Genomic DNA, 22,907 nt, shown 5'->3' with positions numbered 1-22,907 from the left:
CTCTCTTGTTCCTGCTCTGCAGTTTTCTTTTAAACACTTCCAAGATAAAAGCATCTGCCAGTTTTTCTCTCTAGGGATGTATGCAAAATGAACTTAACAGTTTTAAGGCAGGAGTAACCCTCACATCTAAATTCATTCACAGGACAGAAAAGGGCCTAAGAGGCCTCTCCAGGGACAAAACCCTGCAGAAATTCTCCCCACACACAACAGTGGGAGCTTTATAAAATCTACATCCAGACAATTTCCAATTCAAATGCCCAACATAGCATGACCTTTGTCAGATCTCTGAGCCCAAGATGCACCCATGATTTTTTATTCTAACCAGCACAGACATTAGACAGGGCACTACTGCTAAGCAGGAGGTTCAATATTTGCATGCTCTTCTATTGTGAAAATGTAACAGTGACAGCACTGTGTCAAATTCTTTTCCCTCTAGAACTTTAACTCCATAGGAGAGGCATGGCTGACAGATGACTCCCCAACATCTGTGTTATGTACACTGCACAGCTGAGGAGCCCCGATCACTGTCAGGACATTATGGAGATGACCTATACCTCTCTGATGCCGTCTTCTTATCTCGACCCTCCATCCCCAAACAAATATATAAATATCTATAATACAAATTTTGCAACTTTAAAACAAAATATAAAAATGGTAGGACAGATTAACATACTTTATATTCATTAAGCTGTTCACGTAGCAGCTCAACATATGTTGTATAAATGTCCTGTACCAAATAATTTATCAGATCTGACATAGTGCACATCATATTGTTTTATTTAATGCGCTTACTAAAATTTCATGGATCAAGCATCACTTCTGAAAGCACACAGAACACACTAGAAAATATTTATTCACCCCCTGTGATTTATTTTGATTACCTTTACAGCTACATGATAAAGTGGAACTCACAAAATTACAAGGTTAAGTTTACACAGCCATTGCTTTGTATACTAAAATATAACAAATGGTTCCATGCCTGCGTTCTATTTTACTTTCATTTGGTGTTAAGGAGAGCACTAAGCTAAGCACTTAGCTGCCTACTGAATATTTTAATATTCTTAAATAGAACTTTAAAATCATGACCCACAGAATGAGAGCTTAAAAAACCACCTTAGGAAACAATAGGAAGTCCTTTGCATGGAACTCCATAGAACAGTACTGGTGAAAATGAACAAACACACTTCTAAGTCATCTCCTCAAAAGAAATCATAAAAATAAGCACTGACCCATACCTGAAGGTTAGCAAAAATTCACTGAATGCATAAAGGGACACAATATTGTGTTAGGCATAAAAGGAACAAAAACATAAAAATCACAGCAAAACACCTATCTCTTACCCAAAGGAATCCACAGTCCCTCTAACAGAAAGCAAAAGAAAGTTATGTATATATTCCAAATGAACAGGTAAAAGTAACTACAATGCTCAAAGAGAAAATGAAAAGTCTTAGTGGATCTAATCCACAGAGAAAGGGCAGTGGGAGAAACAGATGGGGAAAAGGGATACAGAAAAGAAGGGGCTGGGAAGAGGAGGAAAATGGATGGATACGAAGAAAGAAAGAAGTCAGACATGGCACTTGAGATGCTTTTTCACCAATTTCCCTACAAAGTTTTATCTTGGTAATAAGTCTCCAGAACAAAGCAAATAACTTGAAAAAGATGGTTAAAAAGACCAGAAATAGAATCTGAGAGCCCTAAACAGAGAAGTTCAGTATTACTGTTCAAGAAAAACATCACTGTTTTTTGGCCTGATCACTTTTGAAAAAACTCTTAAAAAGTTTATCAGATCAACTACCTTGGAAAAAAATACGAAGGAAAAAAACCTTTTAATTTCCAATGAAGTGTTTTATCTAAAATGAAGTAAAAGTGGGGGCTGGGGATTTAGCTCAGCGGCAAAAGCGCCTGCCTGGCAAGCACAAGGTCGTGAGTTCGGTTCCCAGTACCGGAGAAAAACCAAAAAAAAAAAAATTAATTAAAATGAAGTAAAAGTGAAATGAAGACAAGGAAATATCTTTCTTAGGAATTAAGTTTTATTTCCATTTATGAGTGATAAAGTAAATAAGAACTGTCCCAAAGTAGCAACAAAATAATCTTCCCACAGTAATATTCTCAGATACTCAAAGAAGCTCCATATGTTTCAAGGTGTAGATGCAGCAGTCCAGAAGCAAAGCTTAAGCGTCTCAAAAACTTGACCTTACCATCCCATCACAGGAGAGCTGACAGTCAACGAGAACTTCATGTGGAGCAAGAAAACCACAAAACCATATATATTGTATTGCAAGCCAGGCAGCAGAGTGACTTTAGATGAATAACAGGTTACTGTAAAAATACTGAAAGGTCTATCACACTGCACTTTCAGAAAGTAAAGATAAGATGATGAAGTCAAACAGAGTTCAATATAGAAAAGACTACAGTTCCAATCTCCCAAAAGAAAAAAAACTAAAAATAGGAAAATAACATGGCTTATTTTTAAATATAGTGATGATGCCTCTGCAAAATCTAAGTAAAAAACACTTTAGCCCTTTGATTTTAGATCAGAACAAACTACTTGGCCCACCTTGAAGCTTCACATGAAAGTGCACACTTGCATTAGAAGACAGCCTTAGGAGTTGGGGTATGGTAGGGAACTCACGTATCAAAAAATTCAATGAGAGTCCTTTGAGAATACTAAAGAAAGGAACAAGCTTGAGCATTGCAAATTCTTGCTGGGGCCCCCTATCATCACCATTATTCTGGAATTTTATTTCTAGACAAGAAATATATTCTACCTTTCTAAGATTATTTTCTGGTTACAAGCCAACCATTATGAACCTTTCAGTGAATCACTGAATAGGGCACTTAAAGGGATAAACAATTATAAAAATAACTCTGTCACAGAGCATACATTCTATTTTATTTAGTGATGTAATAAGCTTAGGGGCATATATCAGGTCCAAAATGGTCTTGGTCATTAATTTAAACATTAAATCATAGGTCTTGCCAACAATGACGGCAAACAGATGCTAACAAGGAAATGTATTATTTAATATTGCCATGTGTTATAAAAATGTAAGTGTGTTTAAGACATGTCTTAAATTTTTATAATAATATGCATTTAATACATTACTGTTTTGACACAGGCAGGAATCAGATTTATAGGTCCCATTCCGTAGCTGCTTCTTCTGTGAATGTGAGAGCAAATTCTGGATTTTTTTTTTAAAGAGGAAAAATCTTTAAGATGCATGCTTGCAACAATATCTATTTGGTTGTATTGCTATTTTGCAGTAAATATAAGTCAGCAATCAAAAGTCATTAATATGACTCCACCTACTTTGCCTAATGAGAAAAATAGAACATTTTAAAATTATAATTTTTAAAGAAACGTAATAATCTAAATATAAGAACTCTTTTAAAGCAACCTGGCAACTAATCTTTCTCCTACTCATTTTGAATTATTCTGCAAGATATCAGACAAAACTTAGTAATTTAATTAACAATTTGACAAGTAATATTTAATATTTAAACTTGGAAGTGACAAACTAAGAGAGACCCTACTCGTAGCTTTGTGCAAAAAAAAGCAGTAATAAACAGTAGTATCTCAAAGCACAAAAGAATTTAAAATTGAGTCTTTTTCCATAAATTTGGCAAATTATGCCAAACCATAACATCACCTCCTTAATAGTTCCTTTCAGAGCAGTAAGTTTACATCCCTTTACCAACAGGCTGAATCCTTCTCAGGAAAGAGCTTGTGATAGAGGAAAATTAGGGGTGCAAAAATTAATCCAAAACATCTTTTTAAAAAACAGAGCCTATTTATAGTAAGAAGATGCCGACTCTAATGAAAGCATATTTTTGTGAGCACTCTATTTTGTCCGAATTTCCCTTTCAATCAACTCTCCTAACTGCCAGCATGGTCTTCCCTCTTTTGTGTGCAGGCAAGAGTCCATGCTTTTGAACACTTGAGGAAGCAGTGCTTGGAGTATGGAAACTAAATTTTCTTCATTAAATCTACTGAAGCAGATATTAAAAATGCATTTAATATACTGGAGATGGTTGGTGGGCACCGCTGACTGTGACAGGCCAGTTACTGATGATGTGCCGTCAGATGGCCTTCTCAGCAGGCGCCTGGGTCTCAGGCTGCTGAAGGACAGCAATATCTTCCCCTGTGTGTAAGCTCTATTCATCTCCCAAGTATTTACTAAATCACAGGCCTCTGCACACATAGCCCACGTTTCAGCGTATGCTAACAAATGATGGATGGCCTCGTCAATTCGTTATGTCCTGAAAGCATGGTTTCCTGCCATTCCAATCATCAGACCTCAGCACTTCAGAGCTGATCAGTCCCAGGGAATATATTTTGCAGGCTCGATTAAAAAGTAGAAGTTCTTTCCATTAGAGTGTCTGACACTCTCCTCAACTATATGTTGTTTCAATCAATTATTTGGGCAGAATATTCAATAGATATTCAAATAATGCAGCACTATAGGTCTTTCCTGTTTGGTAGGGTATAATTTCATTTATGACAAAACCGTCAAGGTATTTGATAACAAAGTATTTAATAGTAAAATTTATGTTTTAAAACAATTTTCCCTCTAGGTACGTACAGCAGGCAAAACCTTAAAAATATTTTATCACCACACAGTGCTATATAATGTAAGTGGATTAGTCAATGCACTTTAAAAGAAATTCCAAAGGACTAACCAACCCCTAAATCATGTGAGCTTTTTAAGATAATAATTCATATGAGGTCTCTTAATTATAATCTATATAAAGGCATAAACCACTTAAAAATTCTTCTGACAGTTCCCCAGTTAGATGACAAAAGTTCAACTTGTCAAAGAAAAAAAGCCTCTTGAAAGAACATATATTTTCAGTTCCAATCTTATATATGTCAGTTGTCTTTTCCATGAGCTATAGAACACTTTTATTTTTAGCTATAGCTTATCTATGGAACAGATAATAACAGCACACTCAGACTTTTCACTCAGAAACAGTAAACTTTATAAAAACAGATGAACTTACCCCGAATAAACAGAGAACTGGACCTTGAAGAAATGGGGTGGTATTAAAGACTCAAACAAGTTGCTATAAATAAGCTTCCCAAAATGCTAAGAAAAGTAATCTTTTTAACAATATTCTTAAAAAAGTTTCAGGCTCCCATTTATCCAATAACCAGGTAGTCTCTGAAGCACCCACAGTCAGCATAATCTCCACCACACTACCTTGCCATTCACCTCAACCTTAACCTCAAGATTAAGCTCACTTTTATTGTGCACAAAGGTCACCTGTATTAGGTCAAAATTCAAAGTCCCTTTTGTCAGAAAAGGTTGATATATTCCAACCTTTCCTTCTCTATGCACCAAATTTTTCATGGTAAAGTCATATTCAGCAGACAGTATATTCAGCAATTTATTGGGCCATTGTAATACTGTGCAGAATACAATTGTCCAAAACTCTACCACATGAATAAAATATTTCTCATAATAATGTACCAAATCAAGACTCCCTATATATCTCTAACAGATGAAATAAAACTAACAAACCCAGTCTTCGAACACTTCTGAGAGTTGGATGGCAAAAAATCCGGCCCTAAAAATACAATCATAGCATAATTGTATACTATTATTATTATCTATTAATAGATATCTATTATTATTATTATCTATTATTATTATCTACTACTGTGTTACTATATAATTAGTGTGATTTTTACATTCGTGGTCTGTAGTTATAGGAGACACTGCTGTAAGTATGTCATTCAAACTTAATCTCCCAAGTTTTTTTAATGCTTTTATTCAAATCTGGCCAAAGAAGTTTAAGCGAAGTAGACCTCACCCTGAAAGTCACTGTGTGACCTAGACTCCTAAGGCAAGTATGCTCTCTGACAAAGAAAGCAGAAAAGGAATGACTGTCTTGCCCAATTAATTATCACTGCAATTATGTGATCAGCAACACTGTAGAAATAAGATAAAGGAATTCTTTAAAAGCAACATTCTAGAATACATTGTAATTAATAAAATCCAAAGCCGTAATGAATAATAAATCTATTCCAAAGAGAAAGTGTATGCAACTTCTTTGGGTTTTAGTACAGGTCTTCCCATGATCAGTACTAGTAGGTTGAATGATCTGGGCACTTAAAAAATTCATTCTTCAAATTTGATAAACACCCATAGAGGAAACACTAAAATCAATGTTCACCTTACGTGGTGATCTGGGTCACCCTATAAAATCTCCACGTCCTGACGTCTTTAACTTGACCTCACATATTTACTGGATTCAAATTACTTCCTTCTAAGCAGAACCTTGAGTCCAAAACTGGTATTTGCCAAATATCATTGATAAATACATACTCCCTCTTCTATCAAGTTGAGGCAAGAAAATAAAATAAGCTTCCTGAATATGCGTGATCACCTTTGGGAAAAACAACCACACAAGAAATACTTTAAAATTCTTGAGTTTTAACAATCCTTCTTATTATACTGTTTTCTATTATGGGGAGAAAATTAAACCTAAGCCAGTTGTCATCAAAGGAATATGATATCTCAGTTGCGAGTATCAAAGCACTTTACCACAATTCACTAAAAGGTGTCCTAATACACTGGGGAGAAAAGAAAGATACTTTCAAAACCTAGGATATAAAAGGTCTGATTTTAGGCAAAACTTCCTTGGTTCTAGTATTTTGAATCTGATTATTATAACCATAAATACATTATAAGGATCATGCTTATATAAGTAATGGTAACAAGACCAGCAACAACCTGCACCATAACAGGAACTGTGTTAATCAATTTATATGAAGAATCTCATTTCAAATTCGTAACAATTTAATTTAATGAAAAAGGTCACTGAGGCAACAAGAGGTGAAAAAAAACCTACCCAAAGTTACCCAGCAAATAAGTCATGAATGTAGAATTTATATACCTATTTCCAGAAACCAAGATCTTTAAACTAAAATATAAAACTGCCCTTAAAATAAAAATCTATGTATAGCTTCCTAGAGTTCATAATAATATGATTTTTGCTTCATATTAATTTGTAAAATAACCATAAGAAAGGAAAACTAAATAAATCAACCTAGGTCTAGCACAGGCAATATGATATCTCTGCCAACCTAAATACCACCTGGCTGGCCCACTATCATGGGCCAGAATTCTATTTGTCATCTGAAAATATACACACTCTTAACTAGCATTGTGAATATCGATCACTTCTGTTTTAGTTGTATGCTGTTATATTCTTTAATTATTTGAGATATACAAAAGAAATATCCAAATGTGCAATAATTGAGCCTTTAGAAAATTTTAGTAAATTAAATTGTAATCAATTAAGTATTTCTCATTTTTCATTATAATTTCAGAAACGTTTATTTTTTATGTCACTGGCAAATGAAAATGTAACACCTAGCCCTGAAGTTTCTCTAGAAATTATTTCTAACATGATAGATCTTCAGGTATACCACTGGAGCATTTTCCAAATTCCTACAGAAGACAATTAATGTAATGTCCCTATATTGAGCTAATTAATTTATTTTGAAGAGATTAAATTTCCCAAATGAGATACATATGTAAGGCTTTTTCTTTGTAAAATAAGTAGCATTTTCTTTGGTTCCCTCAGATGTTCATTATGAAATATATCATCACACCTACAATATACTACGTACTGACAGATGCAAGACTGCAACTCCAGCTCCCACACAAACTTGGAGAAAAACAAGGAGAAAGTCCAACACTTACGGAAATACTATAATAGGTGAGATACAAATAGAAGTACTTTGAACATTTTTAAGGGGAAAAAAAAGCTATAAAATTCAGAACAAATTGGGTTAAGAAGCTTCAGCCAAATATGCCATAGGGGCCACAAGGCATAGCGCACCAATCTCAAACTGGTGAGACTGTTGTGAGGTATTTCAGGCTTACCTGCCTTTGAATGGGAAAACAGGCTGAGCCTAGATTTTCTGCCATTTTCTGTGGTGTAAACACCCTCACTACAGAAGAGTTTCGGCCATCCAGGTGAGGTCACAGCTTGTAAAGCCTGGACAAGATGCTCAACAATCAGCTCTCACAAGCTGGAGAGAGACAGCTCCAGCACCAGCTGGCTATAGGCCAAACTCAGCCCACAGACTTGTTCTGTTTGGCCAAGAAAATGTTGGCCCACACAGTGTTTTAAAAATTCAAACAAATTGACAACATTTAAAACTCAAGATATTTTATTTTATTCTTTAAAAAAATTTAAAAGAAAAAAACATCTTGAGCTGCTTTCTAAGGAGCAGAAGACCTGGCAAGACTGGGGCTCACATTCCTGCCTGGCAGTGGCGGCTGGCATAAATTGGTAGCTGCCCTATTAGTGCACACAGCTGTGCCCTCACTGTGCCACAGCTCCAGCCAGGACACTTGGCAATGATACCTGCCCGGCTCCTAGTGGTATGAGAGTCAGGGTCCCTAGCTGAAGAGCACATGTGGAGTTTTGCCTCCAGATGTGGAACTTGGGTCAAATCCAGGAGTAGCATGCCACCCCAGGTTTCTGCAGGCATGATAATAGATTTGACCAGATGATCTCCAACTGTTATCTCAACACAATACTATTTTGCTGTATTCTAAATCAAGTCACTAACTTTGAAGAGATGAGTGTACTTCCTTCCAGAAAAGCCTTTGTAATCTCCACGTGGAGAGTACCAAATGTGCCCACCAAAGCTCAAAGAGACTCAAAGCATTGTAAATTTGAGATTATAAATTTACAAGATTATATATATTAGTTGGCCTCAAAAAATATGAATATAGATGACTTTAACTTCATCTGTTAAGCAGTGATGTTCATAAGCTGCTACATATAGGCTGCAACATTCAAGCTGCAAGAGTATGTGGGATTTTTAATGTTATACAACAAGGAGTTGGTCACATATCCCCAGTCAATTTACCATCTTAGCTAAATGGGGCTTGAAGTGCAAGTTAATTTCAAATTTTATTAGCTTTCGCTACTAATATTATCAGCAAAAACAAACAGCAGTGTAATATACCTTAAGCAAAGCATGATACCAGCCTGGGAGAATTGTAGACAAAAACAAAAAATTGAAACAATTGAATTGCTGGTCTCATTTCATATGTGTTACAGGAAGACACAATTAAATGATGCTTCATCTCTCAGATCCCATCTACAAATGAGGCTACCCCCTATGACTCTTACACAATATGTTGTAAATTGCAGGATTATAGAAGGCTAAATTGTGCCACAGGCATAAGTGTCAAACCATGAAGACTGTTCATCTGCATTTCTGGTTTTTTTCTTTCTAACATAAGGCTTCTTTTTAATTTTACTTTTTATTTTAAAGAGAGTAGTACATGAGAAACAAACAAACAAAAAAATAGAACAGTAGCAGCATACCAGTATCACGAACATAAACAAATCAAAGCAGAACATTCAAAGTGATACAGGGTCTCAAGACAAATCAATACAAATCAACAGTGGTTGTTATGTTGCATATCACTATCCTCAACTACATTGCTCAGATTATCAGATGTAAGAATGAAAGATTGCTCAAACCATTAAAGAGAATAAGAAAATAATTCTTCAATAAAACCTTAGAGATAATACAGAGTTTCACTAGATAAGACGGTAGGAGTTCACCATTGTAATTCCAGTGCATATTGTTACCTTCAAATCAGTTGCTCAGACCACAAGGCTCAAGCACTCAAAGTCGATCAGAACATAAAAAATTGTGAGCATTAACTGTTCATTTCAACACACCATCAGACAACAGCAATACAGTCATCACAGCTATTCATATATATATTTAAGTTTTGCCTTCCTTCTTTCTTTTTTCTTCTTTCCCTCATCCCAGTCGTTCCTTCCTTTGAGCAATTTCATTCCCTTTCCTATTATCTATTATACATTTTGGGTTTTACCTAGTCTTTCAGGTTCCTACACCAAGGAGACAATATGATGTTTACACATGTGGGTCTGATTTATTTCACTTATGAGTATGGTCTCCAGTTACATCCCTTTACCTACAAAAGCCTCAAGTTTATCTTTTTTAATAGCTGAGTAATACTCCATTGTATAAAAATATTACAACTTTTTTATCCATTCCTCAGTGGATGGGCATAAGTCAAAATGGATCAAAGATCTAAATATTAAAACAGAAACACTAAATTTATTGGAAGAGAAAGTAGGTAAAAATCTTGATGACACTGGGGTAGGCAGAGAGTTCATGAACAAAAACCAAATTGCACAAGAAATGCTTCAAAGAATCAACAACTGGGATCTCATCTTATTGAAAAGTTTTTGCACATCTAAAGAAATCACCAATAAAGTAAAAAGAAAACCCACAAAGTGTGAAAACATTTTAGCCAACCGCCCCTCAGACAAAGGATTTCTATCTAGGACATATAAAGAATTAAAAAAAATCAGGCCTCCCAAATTCAAAGACCCAATCCAAAAATGGGCAGCTGAGATGAATACACTTCTCAGATAAAGAAATACAAATGGCAAATAAATACATGAGAAAATATTCAACATCATTAGTTATTCACGAAATGCAAATTAAAACAACATTGAGATTTCATCTCACCCCAGTAAGAATGGCTATCATCAAGAAATCAACCAATAACAAATGCTGGAGAGGCTGTGGGGAGAAAGGAACCCTACTCCATTGCTGGTGGGAGTGCAGACTGGTGAAACCACTGTGGAAATCAATTTGGAGATTCCTCACAAAACTAGGATTGGAAGTCCCATTTAACCCAGCTATTCCCCTTCTGGGTATTTTCCCAGGATTAAAGACATCATACCACAGCGATATATGCGCACCCATGTTTATAGCAGCACAATTTGTTATAGCTAAATCCTGGAAACATCCTGCATTTCTAATTCATCCTACAGCATTTTGAGATTGAACAAGCCCAATTCTGACTGCTTAAGAATGTTCACAAATATCCGTGACAAACAGTGATTCCTAAACTTGCTGAGTGTAAAGCTGAATCTTTCACACTGCAAGGATGATTTGAGGAAGTAGTAAGTCAATTAACTGATAAGTAAGCATAACCAAAGACTGGCATCCGACAGGTTAATACACCTTTGACATCTATGCAGTGCTGGCTAAGAATATGGGGATTTTCAACAGTCTTAACCTCTTCTTTCTAAAATACAATATAAATGGCAAAATTACACAAAATGCATTATAAAAATGTAATGGTAAAATCAGTCCACATTTGCTGAAAGTTAAATAACAAAATATTATCACCATATACTTTTATTGAGTCTTTTTTTCCCTAAGGAAATATATAATCCTGCACTGTACAAGCAACCATTCTGGTATGGGTTATTACATGGAAAACTGAAGTACGGCGCCTGAATATAGATTTTACGATGAAATCAAAATTCTAACAATATAAAAATTTCCCCTCAAACTAATGAAGAATATAGTTAGTATACAGATTCTTCTCAGAGTATCCTTATCTGAGGTTTCCTTGAAAAATACCCCTGAACAGGAATTCATGGTTATCTCTTTTATGTTAACACAAATGCAAAGAAGCACAAATACCTGATAAAAGCTAGGCACTTCTTTTACAAAGTGATGGCGCCACACATTAACAAAAAACGTTTTGTAAGTCTTTAAAGCTAAGCAGCAACAAAATAATAATGCAACAAAATAATGCAACAAAATAATGCAGCAACAAAATAAAACTCTAAAATCTTTTCAATTAAAAAAATCGTTGTTTTAAAAGATTATTTAAAACATATTATTTAAAACATATTCTTTTCTTAGACATTCCAATCTAGTCGTCAGTACAGAAATACCTGCAGGCATGTTTGCTGAACACATTGATTAACATTGTTTTTGAAGTTCAAGTAAATTAATTCTACTTCTTTGGCAAAACCACCAACAGAATTTCCAGTCCAATAAAATACTTTTTCTTTCTTTATGGACTATTCTCACTCATTATTCTGGAATCCAGGCCTACCACAACCTTATGAAAAGTATAGAAAACTGACCACAAATTAAGAACTAATTCACAATTCAATTGAGTGAAACAAGACTAATACAAATAGTACTTCAATTAAGTAAACCAACCCCAATGGAATTAATGACACACTACAAAGTTCCACAATTCTCAAAAACTGCTGAATCTAAGTCTAAAAGCTTTCTTAATGCCATTTTACATCAAATGTAAAATAAAGAAATTTTAAGGCAAATTTCTGATATGTAGGCTACATTCATCCGCTGATCTAATCATATAGGTTCAAAGCTATCCAATCAACTGGCCCGTGTAAATTTTGTTTTCTGCAGATTTACTGCTTTTTATTTGAAAGTAAAATTATGTTTTATATGTTTCAAAACATTATTATTTGGACATTTCTTCTGTAGACAAGCTACTAAATTCTAACAATAATCATATTTACCAATGTTTGAATACTTTCCAAGGGCTCTTCTCTTTGCCACAGGTTTTATGTGGCTTGTTTCACTTAATCCTCACCACAGCCTTAAGGATCTGGACAACAGAGGCACAGAATGAGTAAGATTCTGAAGCCAGATTATCCCGCTTCCTTCAGGACTTAATCACTCCTCTTTTACAGGTGAAGCAATTGTGACACCGATTTATAAAAAAAAAGGCACAGTCAAGTCATTTCCTAGAGCAAATTATTATAGGAAGCAAGAACACCGGACTGTAAGACCCACTCGGAAAAGTCAGTGTTTAAAATGCATCATATGCTGGGGGAATGGAGTACAAAAATAAAGAAAACTGTAGCCAATGGCAGCATTCAATTAAACCAAGACACCTGAAATAAATAAAAACCTAAGTAAAACTTTGTGCTTTTCCCTTAGCTGGAACTGGATACCTATAATTACCAATAAGAACCCACCTTAACCCCAGTTTTCTGGTACAGACAGGTAAAGAGCTTTAAAAAAAATTATATTTCTGTAAGCATTAGGAAACGGTGCTTACAAAAAAATTTTAGCTAGTCCTTTTGAGATCTTACTAGGAACAGGAATTTACAACTGCTCATATGAATGAATGGTTCTCTATGTATGGCCCCAGAGTAGGAAGACAGAAGGAGGTGTGGGAAATACACAAAAAGTATACTTACAAATGTGGACGGTACCATTAGAAAAACAAGCAGGATATTTAAGGGCAAAGATATAGCAATACAGACATTTACTTGCTTAAAGATTTATGCTATCAAGAGTTTGATTTATGATGCGTTAGCATAGTAACTAAATAACTAACGTATGGTAAGGGAACTTGTGCCAAAGAGCTGAGTTTACCAACAAAAGAATTTCCAGCAAAGGTATCATTCTCTAGGAGTTCTACTTAACTAACCACATATGAACTGTTTAACAATTCCTTAAACTCTTTCTTCAGACTATAAACTGTTCAAAGTTAATTATATTATCCAGTCTTCTTAAAAAAAAAAATCCAAGCCTGGGTGTAGTGCCACACCCCTATAATCCCAGCACTAGGGAGCTTGAGGCAAAAAGATTGCCTCAAATTCTGAGAACAGCCCGGGCTACTTAGTGAGTTCAAGGCCAGACTGAACTACATTGTGAGATCCTGTCTCAAAAAAACAAAAACAAAAGTACAAATAGTGTCACAAACATAGCAAGCCCCCAGTGAATTATCACATACTTGATGCTCTGAGTAGGAGAACACTAAACAAATACCAAATGAAAACCATGGGCTGATTGTAGGGTGTAGTGTTTCATACACACAGTGGTAGCAGTTGGTGAAACTGGCTGAACAAATATTCTAGTGAAATATTCACCATCAGGCAAATATCACTAATACCTGTTTAATGAAAGAATCACAGACAGAAGGTAAAACCAGTAGGGGAAAGTAGAATGAAAAGCAAGGTATCTGCATAGTATCGAAGCACATATATCCCCACAAGGTACTTAATAAGTGGAAAAAAATAAAAAGTGACTTTTTCGCAGAATACATGGCACACACGTCTACCAAGTGAATAAGGTTAACGTCACCAATGCTGTCATAAAATATATGAAATCAATGCCATGGATATGATGTGCTCAGAAGGGCACCACTTCTGGGGTATGATTGCCCAAACTGTATATCCTGAATCTACCACAACAAAACACACACAGACAGAAGGGCGTTCTACAATTGACCAGGTTCGTCAAAGGTGTCAAAACTATCAAAGACTAAGAAAGAGTAAGGAATCATTAGCTTGCAGAAGACTTAAAACATAATTAAATCCAATATGTGATACCAGCACAGAAAGGGGACATTAGTGAAAAAACTAGCACAATTCAAAAAAAAAGTTCTATCTAGAGTAGTTCAAGATGTTAGTGTCGTGAGAAGCCAGGTGAAGTGCATATAAAAATGCTCTATAATATTTCTAGTACTTCCTTGTAACTTTAAAACTATTTAAATTATATATATATATACATATATATATATATATGATCAAATACACGTGTAGTGTTTGGGAAGGAAATGAAAATGTAAAATATAATCTTGTAAGGGATAGCTGATTGGGCTGGGATCGCCTACCTGAATGGCATGGTCCAGGAAATAAACTAGATGTGATAATCAATAAATATATCTTCAATAGCTACTTAAACACATGTGTCTTGTGTTCTAGGGCCCATTACTATTAAACTGCAGAACAGAAAAGAATTGAAAGAGGGTAAATTTCTGAGTTATATCGTAGTAGAGATCATAAAGTCATTATAAGTAAGGACTCTGAAGGAGACCAGAATAGTTAAAAATGACTGCCCAATTTTAATGTAATAACTTAGAAAGACATAGTTTTTAAAAATATTAGTAAGCAGAAAAAAGCCACAGAGAAGTAAAACTACTTTAGAAACCACAAGACAAAAGGAAAATTAAGCTGGAGAGAAAAAAAAGATGTATCTATGCCTCTCAGCATACACTGAAAATAAATTTCAGCCAAAATCATTAAAAAGAATAAGAATGTTTTAAAAACTGAGAACATGATTTAGAAAAAAAAAAATTCTGTTAGGATGGAACAGGACATTCTGAACAGAAAGGCAAAAAAAAATTTATGCATAAATTTAAGAATTAGATATGTCAAAAACAGTAATTTTTAAAAGTAATATCTGTAAAAATATGACACTTGGGATCCATACCTTTAACACAGGCAGATCAATAAATAACAGTGAACACTCCAGTGGAAATTAGGCAGAAGACAGGTATCCAAGGTATTCAAGAAGAAAATTAAATGTTCAAAACACATTTGGAAAAACGCACGAGTATAACTTCTAAAATGCTAATTAAAAGATGTCATTCCTGATTCAACATAGTAAAGATCAATAGAGACTCCTCTTAGAGCTGGAAAAAGTTGCACAGACAAGACGCTCCCAGGCTCTGCTGGTAATAGGATCAGTACAACCTTTTTGATAGTAATTTGTTAATACAGATGGAAATCCTTCACAACATAAATACTCTCATTTCAAGCAGTGAGAGGATGTCAAAGTGTGGTCAGTGGGCTGGTGGAGTTCCTGAGACCCTTCCAGGGGTCTATAAGATTGAACTATTTTTATAAAAAGAGCAAGATTACATTTACTTTTCCTCTTATATTGACATTTGTACATATGTTGTACACATGTAAATAAGTATAACATAACTATATTCATAATTACTGTATTCTTCATCAGCACACAAGTGCAGGAAAAACAAAAAGACTTTTCTCTTAAAAATATTCACTAATTAAAATAAGAAAATACAAAGGACATTTACTGCATATGAAAGTATGATAACTGTCTAAGGGGAAAGCACATACTTGATTTTTTGAGAGTTAAACTAGCTACTTTTTGCATGGAACACAATTCCTAGCTGAGTGAACAATGAACAAAGTATGATTATTCAGACTGGGATAACTGGTAGACATTTTCTCAAAAATAAATGATGTGAGCCTGTCACTTCAAGGAAAACAACTGGTAGCATTTGTTGCCAACAGTAAAATTTGAGCTTTCAAGGGAAAATTCAAGTCTCAGAAAGCTCATATCCATCACCACAAGTTTGACAACTTCAAATCACACAGACTTCTGACAAGATCAGTGGTGCTATTAACAAATGTGATTTTTTTTTAATATTGTATAATAGAAGGTGACAACATTTGGAAGATTTGTATAGATCATAACCATTTTACAAATGAGCAATGCATGATAATAAAAATCACATATAGTCTGTGTGTGGAAGCACATGCTTATGATACCAGCACTGTGGGAGGCTGAGGCAGGAAGATCACAAATTCAAACTCAGCCTGGGCAAATTAGTGGGTTAGTGAGATTCTGTGTCAAAATAAAATAAAAAAGAGGAGATGGAACTTAGTGTGAAGGCCCTGGGTTCAATCACCAATAACAAACAAACAAACAAACAACAACAAAAAAATTCATGCATGAGTAGAAGATTCATTTAAAGTTCAAAACAGGCCAGCAGATTATAAAAGTGCGGACAGTTTTTTTCCCCTCTTCTGAGACAGGGTCTCACTATGTAGTAGTTCAGGCTGGCCTCAAACTCAGAGATCCTCTTGCCTCAGCCTCCCAAGTACTGGGATTACAGGAGTGTATCACCACGCCCAGTTAAAAAAGTTCCTTGATAAGATTTCAGATTCTACCTTGCAATTAACCTTTAAGAAAATATCATTTGCTAATGTCTGTATAAAAACAAAAATATTCATAACTATCTCAAAAGCATATTAAATTATTGTTCTCTTCTCCAACTACATATCTGAGGCCAGGGTTTGTGGGTATTCCATAATCCAGGATCGTTGAACCCATGGTGTATGTGCCACTGTGGGCTGTCTGTATTACTGAAAGCTCTAAATGGTTCGCTATCACTGCATAATCAAAAACAACACATTAGGCTGGGGATGTAGCTCAGTGCATGAAGCCCTGGGTTCATTCCAAAGGTGGGGGGATCAGGGCATCCAACAAGTTGAATTCAGAAATAGCCATGTTGTCTTTTATTAAGTAAAGGCACTAAAGAGATTCATGGAAGTTTAGGACAGCTTCATTTGCCTACCCTTTTTTTTTTGAAATTACAGTTATCACCCATAAAACCTGGTAGGAAATAATGAACTTAGTAGTTTTGGAAATAATTAACAGGTAAATTTTTTTACATTTCTCATTTTAGTTCCTATTTTGGCAAATATCTACAGATATAACTCGCATAAATGAAAGCTCTTTTGAGGCTTCAATACTTTTTTTAGAATTTAAGGGGATCTGGAGACCAACTAGGCTGAGAATTTATGATTCAATCAACCCCAACTTTTGGGCACCTACAGGATGAAAATAGGCAGACCTAAGCTTGCACACATGCTAAAACCAATTACATAAAATATTAGATAAACAAAACCTCTGAAAGCAACAATAAGGAACTGTTTAGTATAGCTATCTAGAATGTGATATTACTAGTTATTTGAAACAATCTCCTAAGACTTTTTTTTTTTTTTTTTTTGAAACAGCATCTTGCTATGCAGTTCAGGCTGGCCTTGAACTCACTATGTGGCCCAGGCTAGCCTCAAACTCTCGGGGCATCACCACAGCCACAAAGACTTTTTAAAGATGAGAAGGCTCACAGTACATTGGGGAGGGACAGTAAAATCTACAGACAAAATGGACGGGGTTAGATGGGTGTAGAGGTGCACTCTTGCAATCCCAGCACTCGGGAAGCTGAAGCATGAGGATCACTGCGAGTGCAAAGCCAGTGTGGGCTACACAGTGAGCTAAAAGTCAGTCTGAACTATATAGTGAGACCCTGTCTCAAAATGTTAACAAAAACCCCAAATAAAACAAAACAAAAACGAACAGGGATAGTTACACACTTTTAGAGAAATGGATACCCTCCCCAAAAAATGCTATTGTTATTGTTAAAACTAATTAAGGCAGCATAGTATAGAACTCTGCACTAAAAGGGGGAAAAAATCATATTCTAGACATTGTTTGCTCATTGAACATCTCTGGGATTTTGGATGTCATTTAACCTCTCTGAACTACCAGAAATTATCTCAGAGGTCCTTATCTAACTCTGACAAAATGAACTACTGCATCTCAGAGCTGTTCAAAACCTTTGCAACATTCATACAAAGTAAACAGTGGTATCATGAAAACTGTGCAACTCCAAAACTATCTATATAATTCTGACCCAACCTACTCAATAGTTTCTTTTATTCCTTCTTCTGTAAATTAGTTTGGGCTCTAAATAATGTTTCCTGTAGAAAGAGAATTATTCCCTGAATGGTACTGTATTTGGAAGAAGTGGAAAATATTTCAGCCTATCACGAATAAGAAAGTAAAGGGCATAAGAGAGTAAGCCTGACTATGGTGTCCCACATGAAGGAAGCCTTTCTAAAGCCCCTGATAAGACCACTGGGGAGGTTAAGACCGAAAAGAAAAGAAAAAAAAGAAAGGAAGGAAGGAAGGAAGGAAGGAAGGAAGGAAGAAAAAGAAAGAAAGAAAGAAAGAAAGAAAGAAAGAAAGAAAGAAAGAAAGAAAGAAAGAAAGAAAGAAAAGAAAAGAAAAAGAAGAGAGTAGAAAAGGATGCAAAACTACAAAGTAATAATGTACGTACACAGTAAAAACAGAATACCAAAAATATATGCTCTATTCTAAAAGAGCCCGGTAAAATCTAATGTTTTCCTTGGCTGTCCAACTTTCACCCACTTTACTGCTTATGAAAGAACCAGCGAGAATGAATGACAGAAAATTAAATTCCAATCTGTCAATTCTGTTCCTTGTTGGGAAGTCTGATAACATCTTAAAGACTATAAAGAGATAAATGTTACCCTAAATTAAACTTGGATAATATTGGAGAAAGGCCCCTTCAGTTTACAGATTAGTCCACCAAAAACCTGAGGTAATTAAAAGACCTTCCACTTAAGCCTCACTGTGTATTTTAACGTCTAGTATCCAAACGCTTCTCTTTCCTTAAAAATAGATTAGTAACTTCCATGGTAAGGTCTCTGGTCAAGGGTTGCACATCATAGCTCTCCACTAAGGATAACCATGCTCAATGCCATGAAACTAACTGAACAGGTTTGAATTTAGTTTTGAATCAGAGAAAAAGACGTATGCAAACGTTCTGTACTTTGAACACAGCATAAACACAAGAACTCAGTTGTCTTGAACTGTACATTCATGTAATGTTTCGGTCTCAGTCTTCACATCTTTAAAGAGAGGAATCTATTTAATTCCTAAAGTCTTTACTTCGCAAAATGGATAATTCTCAAATTACTGGGGAAAGAAGGAGTGATGGGGGAAGAGAAACATGAAATACGCCTGGAACGTGTAGACATCTGGGGAGAAATATTCCCTTCTAGTCTCTCTCCCTGGACTAGGACCCCGGAAGCACTGAACTGTGGTCTACCTACACCGTGCGCCACAGTCAACAGCGTGTGGGCCCGGTACGCTGTGTTCCCTTGTTTATTTCCAGTGGCCAAGGGAAAAGGGGCCTCTACAACTCCTGTTTTCACTGTGCGAAGACCCTGCCACCCAACACCCCAACACAGTATCTGTCAAGTCACCACTGGACACCTATGTGCACCCATCACCCGAACATACAGTAAGTTTTCCATGAACAGGGGTTGACCTGAATTTAACTGCACGGCCTGAGGAAGCTCCGCCACTAGGAGTTCTGTGTGCAAAGCAGGCGCAGGAAGGAAGCTCCTCCACCATTCTTGACCTGCGAACCCTTCAACTCGTGCTCCTCGCCACGCTCGTGTGCGGCACGTGGTTCCGAGGGCTGCCTGGGCGGCGGGGGCAGCTGCTGCGGGCCGAGGGCTGTGGGGGGAGCAGGAGGGACACTTACCTGGGGAACCTCTGCTTCAGCTTCCTCAGGCTCTGCCTGGTGGGCGGTACGGACACTAGGCACTGGGCTATCTCGTCGTACTGGGCTTTGGTCAGTATCATGTTGGGCCAGGGACCGGTGGTGACAGGGACAGGGAAAAAACACCCTGGGGCTGGAGCAGCTCTGAGGCAGGGAGGAGAAGGGTGGGCAAAGAGAGGCACGTCTCGGTCCCTGTCTTCCTCAGCCTGTCCTTATCCCCCCAGAAGCACACTCCTGCCTGCAAGGCGGGGTGGAGACACGCCGGGCCAGCACTTCCCCAGGCACCGCCGTGGCGGGGGCGGGCTGTACAGCGGATTGCCCTACCGGAGTTTACTGAGCAGCCGCAGAGGGCCCGGCTGAGGCACTTCGGCGCCATGTCAGGTAAGGGCACGCCAACCAGGAAGTAGCGGCGCGCGGCGGTGGAGGGTGCGGGCGCCCGCGGCTCAGCGGGCCATTGTCCCTGGCGTCGCCCATCGGGGTCAGCCAGAGGTGCTCGTGGGGTCACCTCCTCCCGGCTGTTAGGAGCTGGGAAGGCCTGGCGCACACGCTGGGACATGGCTCACGTGGTAACCAGCCAGCCTTCAGCGTGAACCCCCGAGAGCCTCTGCCTGAGCGCGAGATTTGAATGTTTGCCGGCGCGCGGCGCGGCGCGGCCGAGCCCAGGCCGCCGTGCGGAGCCGCCGCGCGGAGGACCTGGCGCCGCAGGGGCACGCGCGGGCTTCTGCCGGGGACCTGTGCACCCCGCCGCCCTGGTGGGAGGCAGATTTATCCTCAGTGGGAAACAGACTTCAGTTTAAACCCCACATCGTCAGACAACCGACAGTAGAGAGTGTCCTTTCACTCCCTGCACTTAGATGCTCGAGGACTGAAATCACATTCTCCCGCTAGCTCTCAGAAGAACACGGACGCCCAATAAAAGTTTGGAAAAATGAATCACTAAGTCAGTCATTCTTTGGTTTTCTACGTGTGCGAATGGATTTCAGCTCTCCTAAGGCAATTTATTGGAAAATCAACCCCTCCTTTAATCCCTTTTTAAAAAAATCCCTTTGATTCTTAGAAGGCCAAGTGTTGTGTTACTTTTCTTCAAATCTTAACATTTTAAGTAAAGGAATGAAAAAATGGTTCGATCTTAGAGAACATGTAAAGTGGTTTAAATTTTTTCATCTGAATAAAGCCTGGGTTGGAAGTGTGGTTTAGATATGCCTCTTTGGATAAATTCCTTAATCCTTCAAAGTTTCGATTAGTGAGTCTGTAAAATTAAATTTTAATCCATACAGCAGATTTTTAAGATTAAATAAAATAGTACAAGTACTTATCATAGTGTCTAGCAAACAGTCTATATAAAACAAATAAGCTACTTCATAAAAATGGACAGGGTGTTTACCAGGTATTGTTTTACAGGCTGTCCATGTAAAGGCTGAATCCTCATAACTTCCTGTGATGCAGGTTCTGTGGCCACTATCGTCCCTCTCCTCTCTTTTGTACAGAGTGAATAAACTAAGGCATGAAGAGGTTAAGGTACTTCCCAAAGGTCGTGAGCACAAGTCAGTACCAGAGCGAACTATTAAACTCTAGAAATTTGGTTCCAGAGTCTGGTCTTGCCACCTCTCAGTAATGCTTAATTACGACATCAGATAGTCACACTCTCCTCAGCCAAAGGTTAAGGGTACTTTGGTTTTTGTTTTTTTAGGAAATATTCAACATTTCAAAGACTCTTTTAGTTGAGATTTTAAAAAATGCTGTGTGGCCTTATTTTCTCAAAATCCAGGAGCAACAGTGGCTTCTAAATTCAGCAGCCATCATTTTCGTCTGAATATTTACATCAGAATGTTTTCTTCCCATATGCTTTGCATCTACCCCTGGTTGTGTGACATTAGTACATAACTATTTATTTATGGCAGCGTGGCCTGGAGTTGCCACCTGGCTAGTTTGTTGCTGACCCTGCCATGACTTTCACATGAAAGCTAGCTGACAATAAGCAGACACCGCTTGATTCCCCCGCTCCTTTCCCCATTCTCAACTTCACTCTTTGCAGTTCACAGCCATCAGACTTTTATAGAGAACATCAGTTTAAGGATGTTTGCACTGGTTATTTTTATAGCAACTCTGCTTTCTGGCTCTTGTCCTGTGTTCACCCTCACAATCCTTAAGGAAAATGCCAGGTTTGTTTTTCTGTTTTTATTTTTAACATGTTGCCAGTTTACAATTTTGACTCAAATCCAGTGGATTGTTTAGAATAAGTGCTGGGAGAAAAGCATAGTTATGTTGTAATTTCCCCTAGCAGCAACAGTAGTTTAGTCAGCCCAAAATAGAAGCAGAACAGAAATGTTTTGTTATTTCATTGGCTTCTTTTTTTCTTATAATATGAAATAGTTGCGATTAGTAGATTTTTCTGAGGCATCCTTTCTCCCTCCCTTGCTCTCCTCTATCCTACTGCCATCTCTCATCACACCCTAATGTACTATTACTTCTAGAGATTTCCAAATCTGGAAGCCAGCGGGTACCATCTCCCGCTAAGTGAAGAGGGTTGTGAAATACAAACACAAAGCTAAAAACCTAAAGAACAGGCTACCTATTTAAAATCGGCCACAAAATGTGTTATTTTGAGCTACTGACACCATTTGTCATCCTATGTCCTCAATACCACCTTAAGCAATAAAATTTTAGAGTCTTATCTGAAAGGAAAGAAAAATCTAAAAATATGGGAAAGGTATTGGAAATTATACCAAGAATACATGCCAAAATGGGGACTACTACAGCTCCCCGAGAGAAACTGTAAGGGATTCCTTTCTGCCAACTCCTGGACCATGTGAATGGTGAACAATTTTAAAGGAATATGGAGTTGAGCAGGGAAGCATCAGGACATTCCAAGAAGGCTGCTCACACAAGGGCCTGAAAATAAGAATGAGCCAAGTCACATGCCTAAGAAAGTTATTCATATCAAAGCAAAAGTTCTAGGCAGAGTGAAAAGCGTTAAGGATGTCTGACCTTGGAAAGAGTCACATTTTCAAATAAACTGCCAAACCCAATGCCTGTTTTAAAATATAAATACAGGGGTTGGAGATCTACCTCAGTGGCACAAGTGCCTTCCTGGCAAGTGCAAGGTCCTGAGTTTCAATTTCCAGCACA

At 37.2% G+C, this 22,907-nt stretch overlaps 1 protein-coding gene across 4 annotated transcripts in view; it reads right to left on the bottom strand.

The window, feature by feature from the left end:
* Positions 1–20,082, bottom strand: part of LOC102003651 (chromosome unknown open reading frame, human C15orf41) — a 208,361-nt gene extending 188,279 nt beyond the window's left edge. The window contains exon 1 of one of the 4 annotated variants that reach the window (XM_013512676.1): positions 19,761–20,082. In XM_013512676.1, the coding sequence (XP_013368130.1) occupies positions 19,761–19,861 (101 nt within the window). In that variant the 5' untranslated portion in view covers positions 19,862–20,082. The remainder of the gene's footprint in view (positions 1–19,760) is intronic. The other 3 variants (XM_013512674.1, XM_013512675.1, XM_005381186.2) reach the window with 3 other exon arrangements.
* Between the last annotated feature and the right edge of the window lie 2,825 nt (positions 20,083–22,907).

The sequence above is a fragment of the Chinchilla lanigera genome, unplaced genomic scaffold (assembly GCF_000276665.1).
Source record: "Chinchilla lanigera isolate Chin_1 unplaced genomic scaffold, ChiLan1.0 scaffold00015, whole genome shotgun sequence".
Lineage (NCBI taxonomy): Eukaryota > Metazoa > Chordata > Mammalia > Rodentia > Chinchillidae > Chinchilla > Chinchilla lanigera.
The sequence above is the reverse complement of the archived record's forward strand: the minus strand, read 5'-3'. Positions and strand labels throughout refer to the sequence as shown.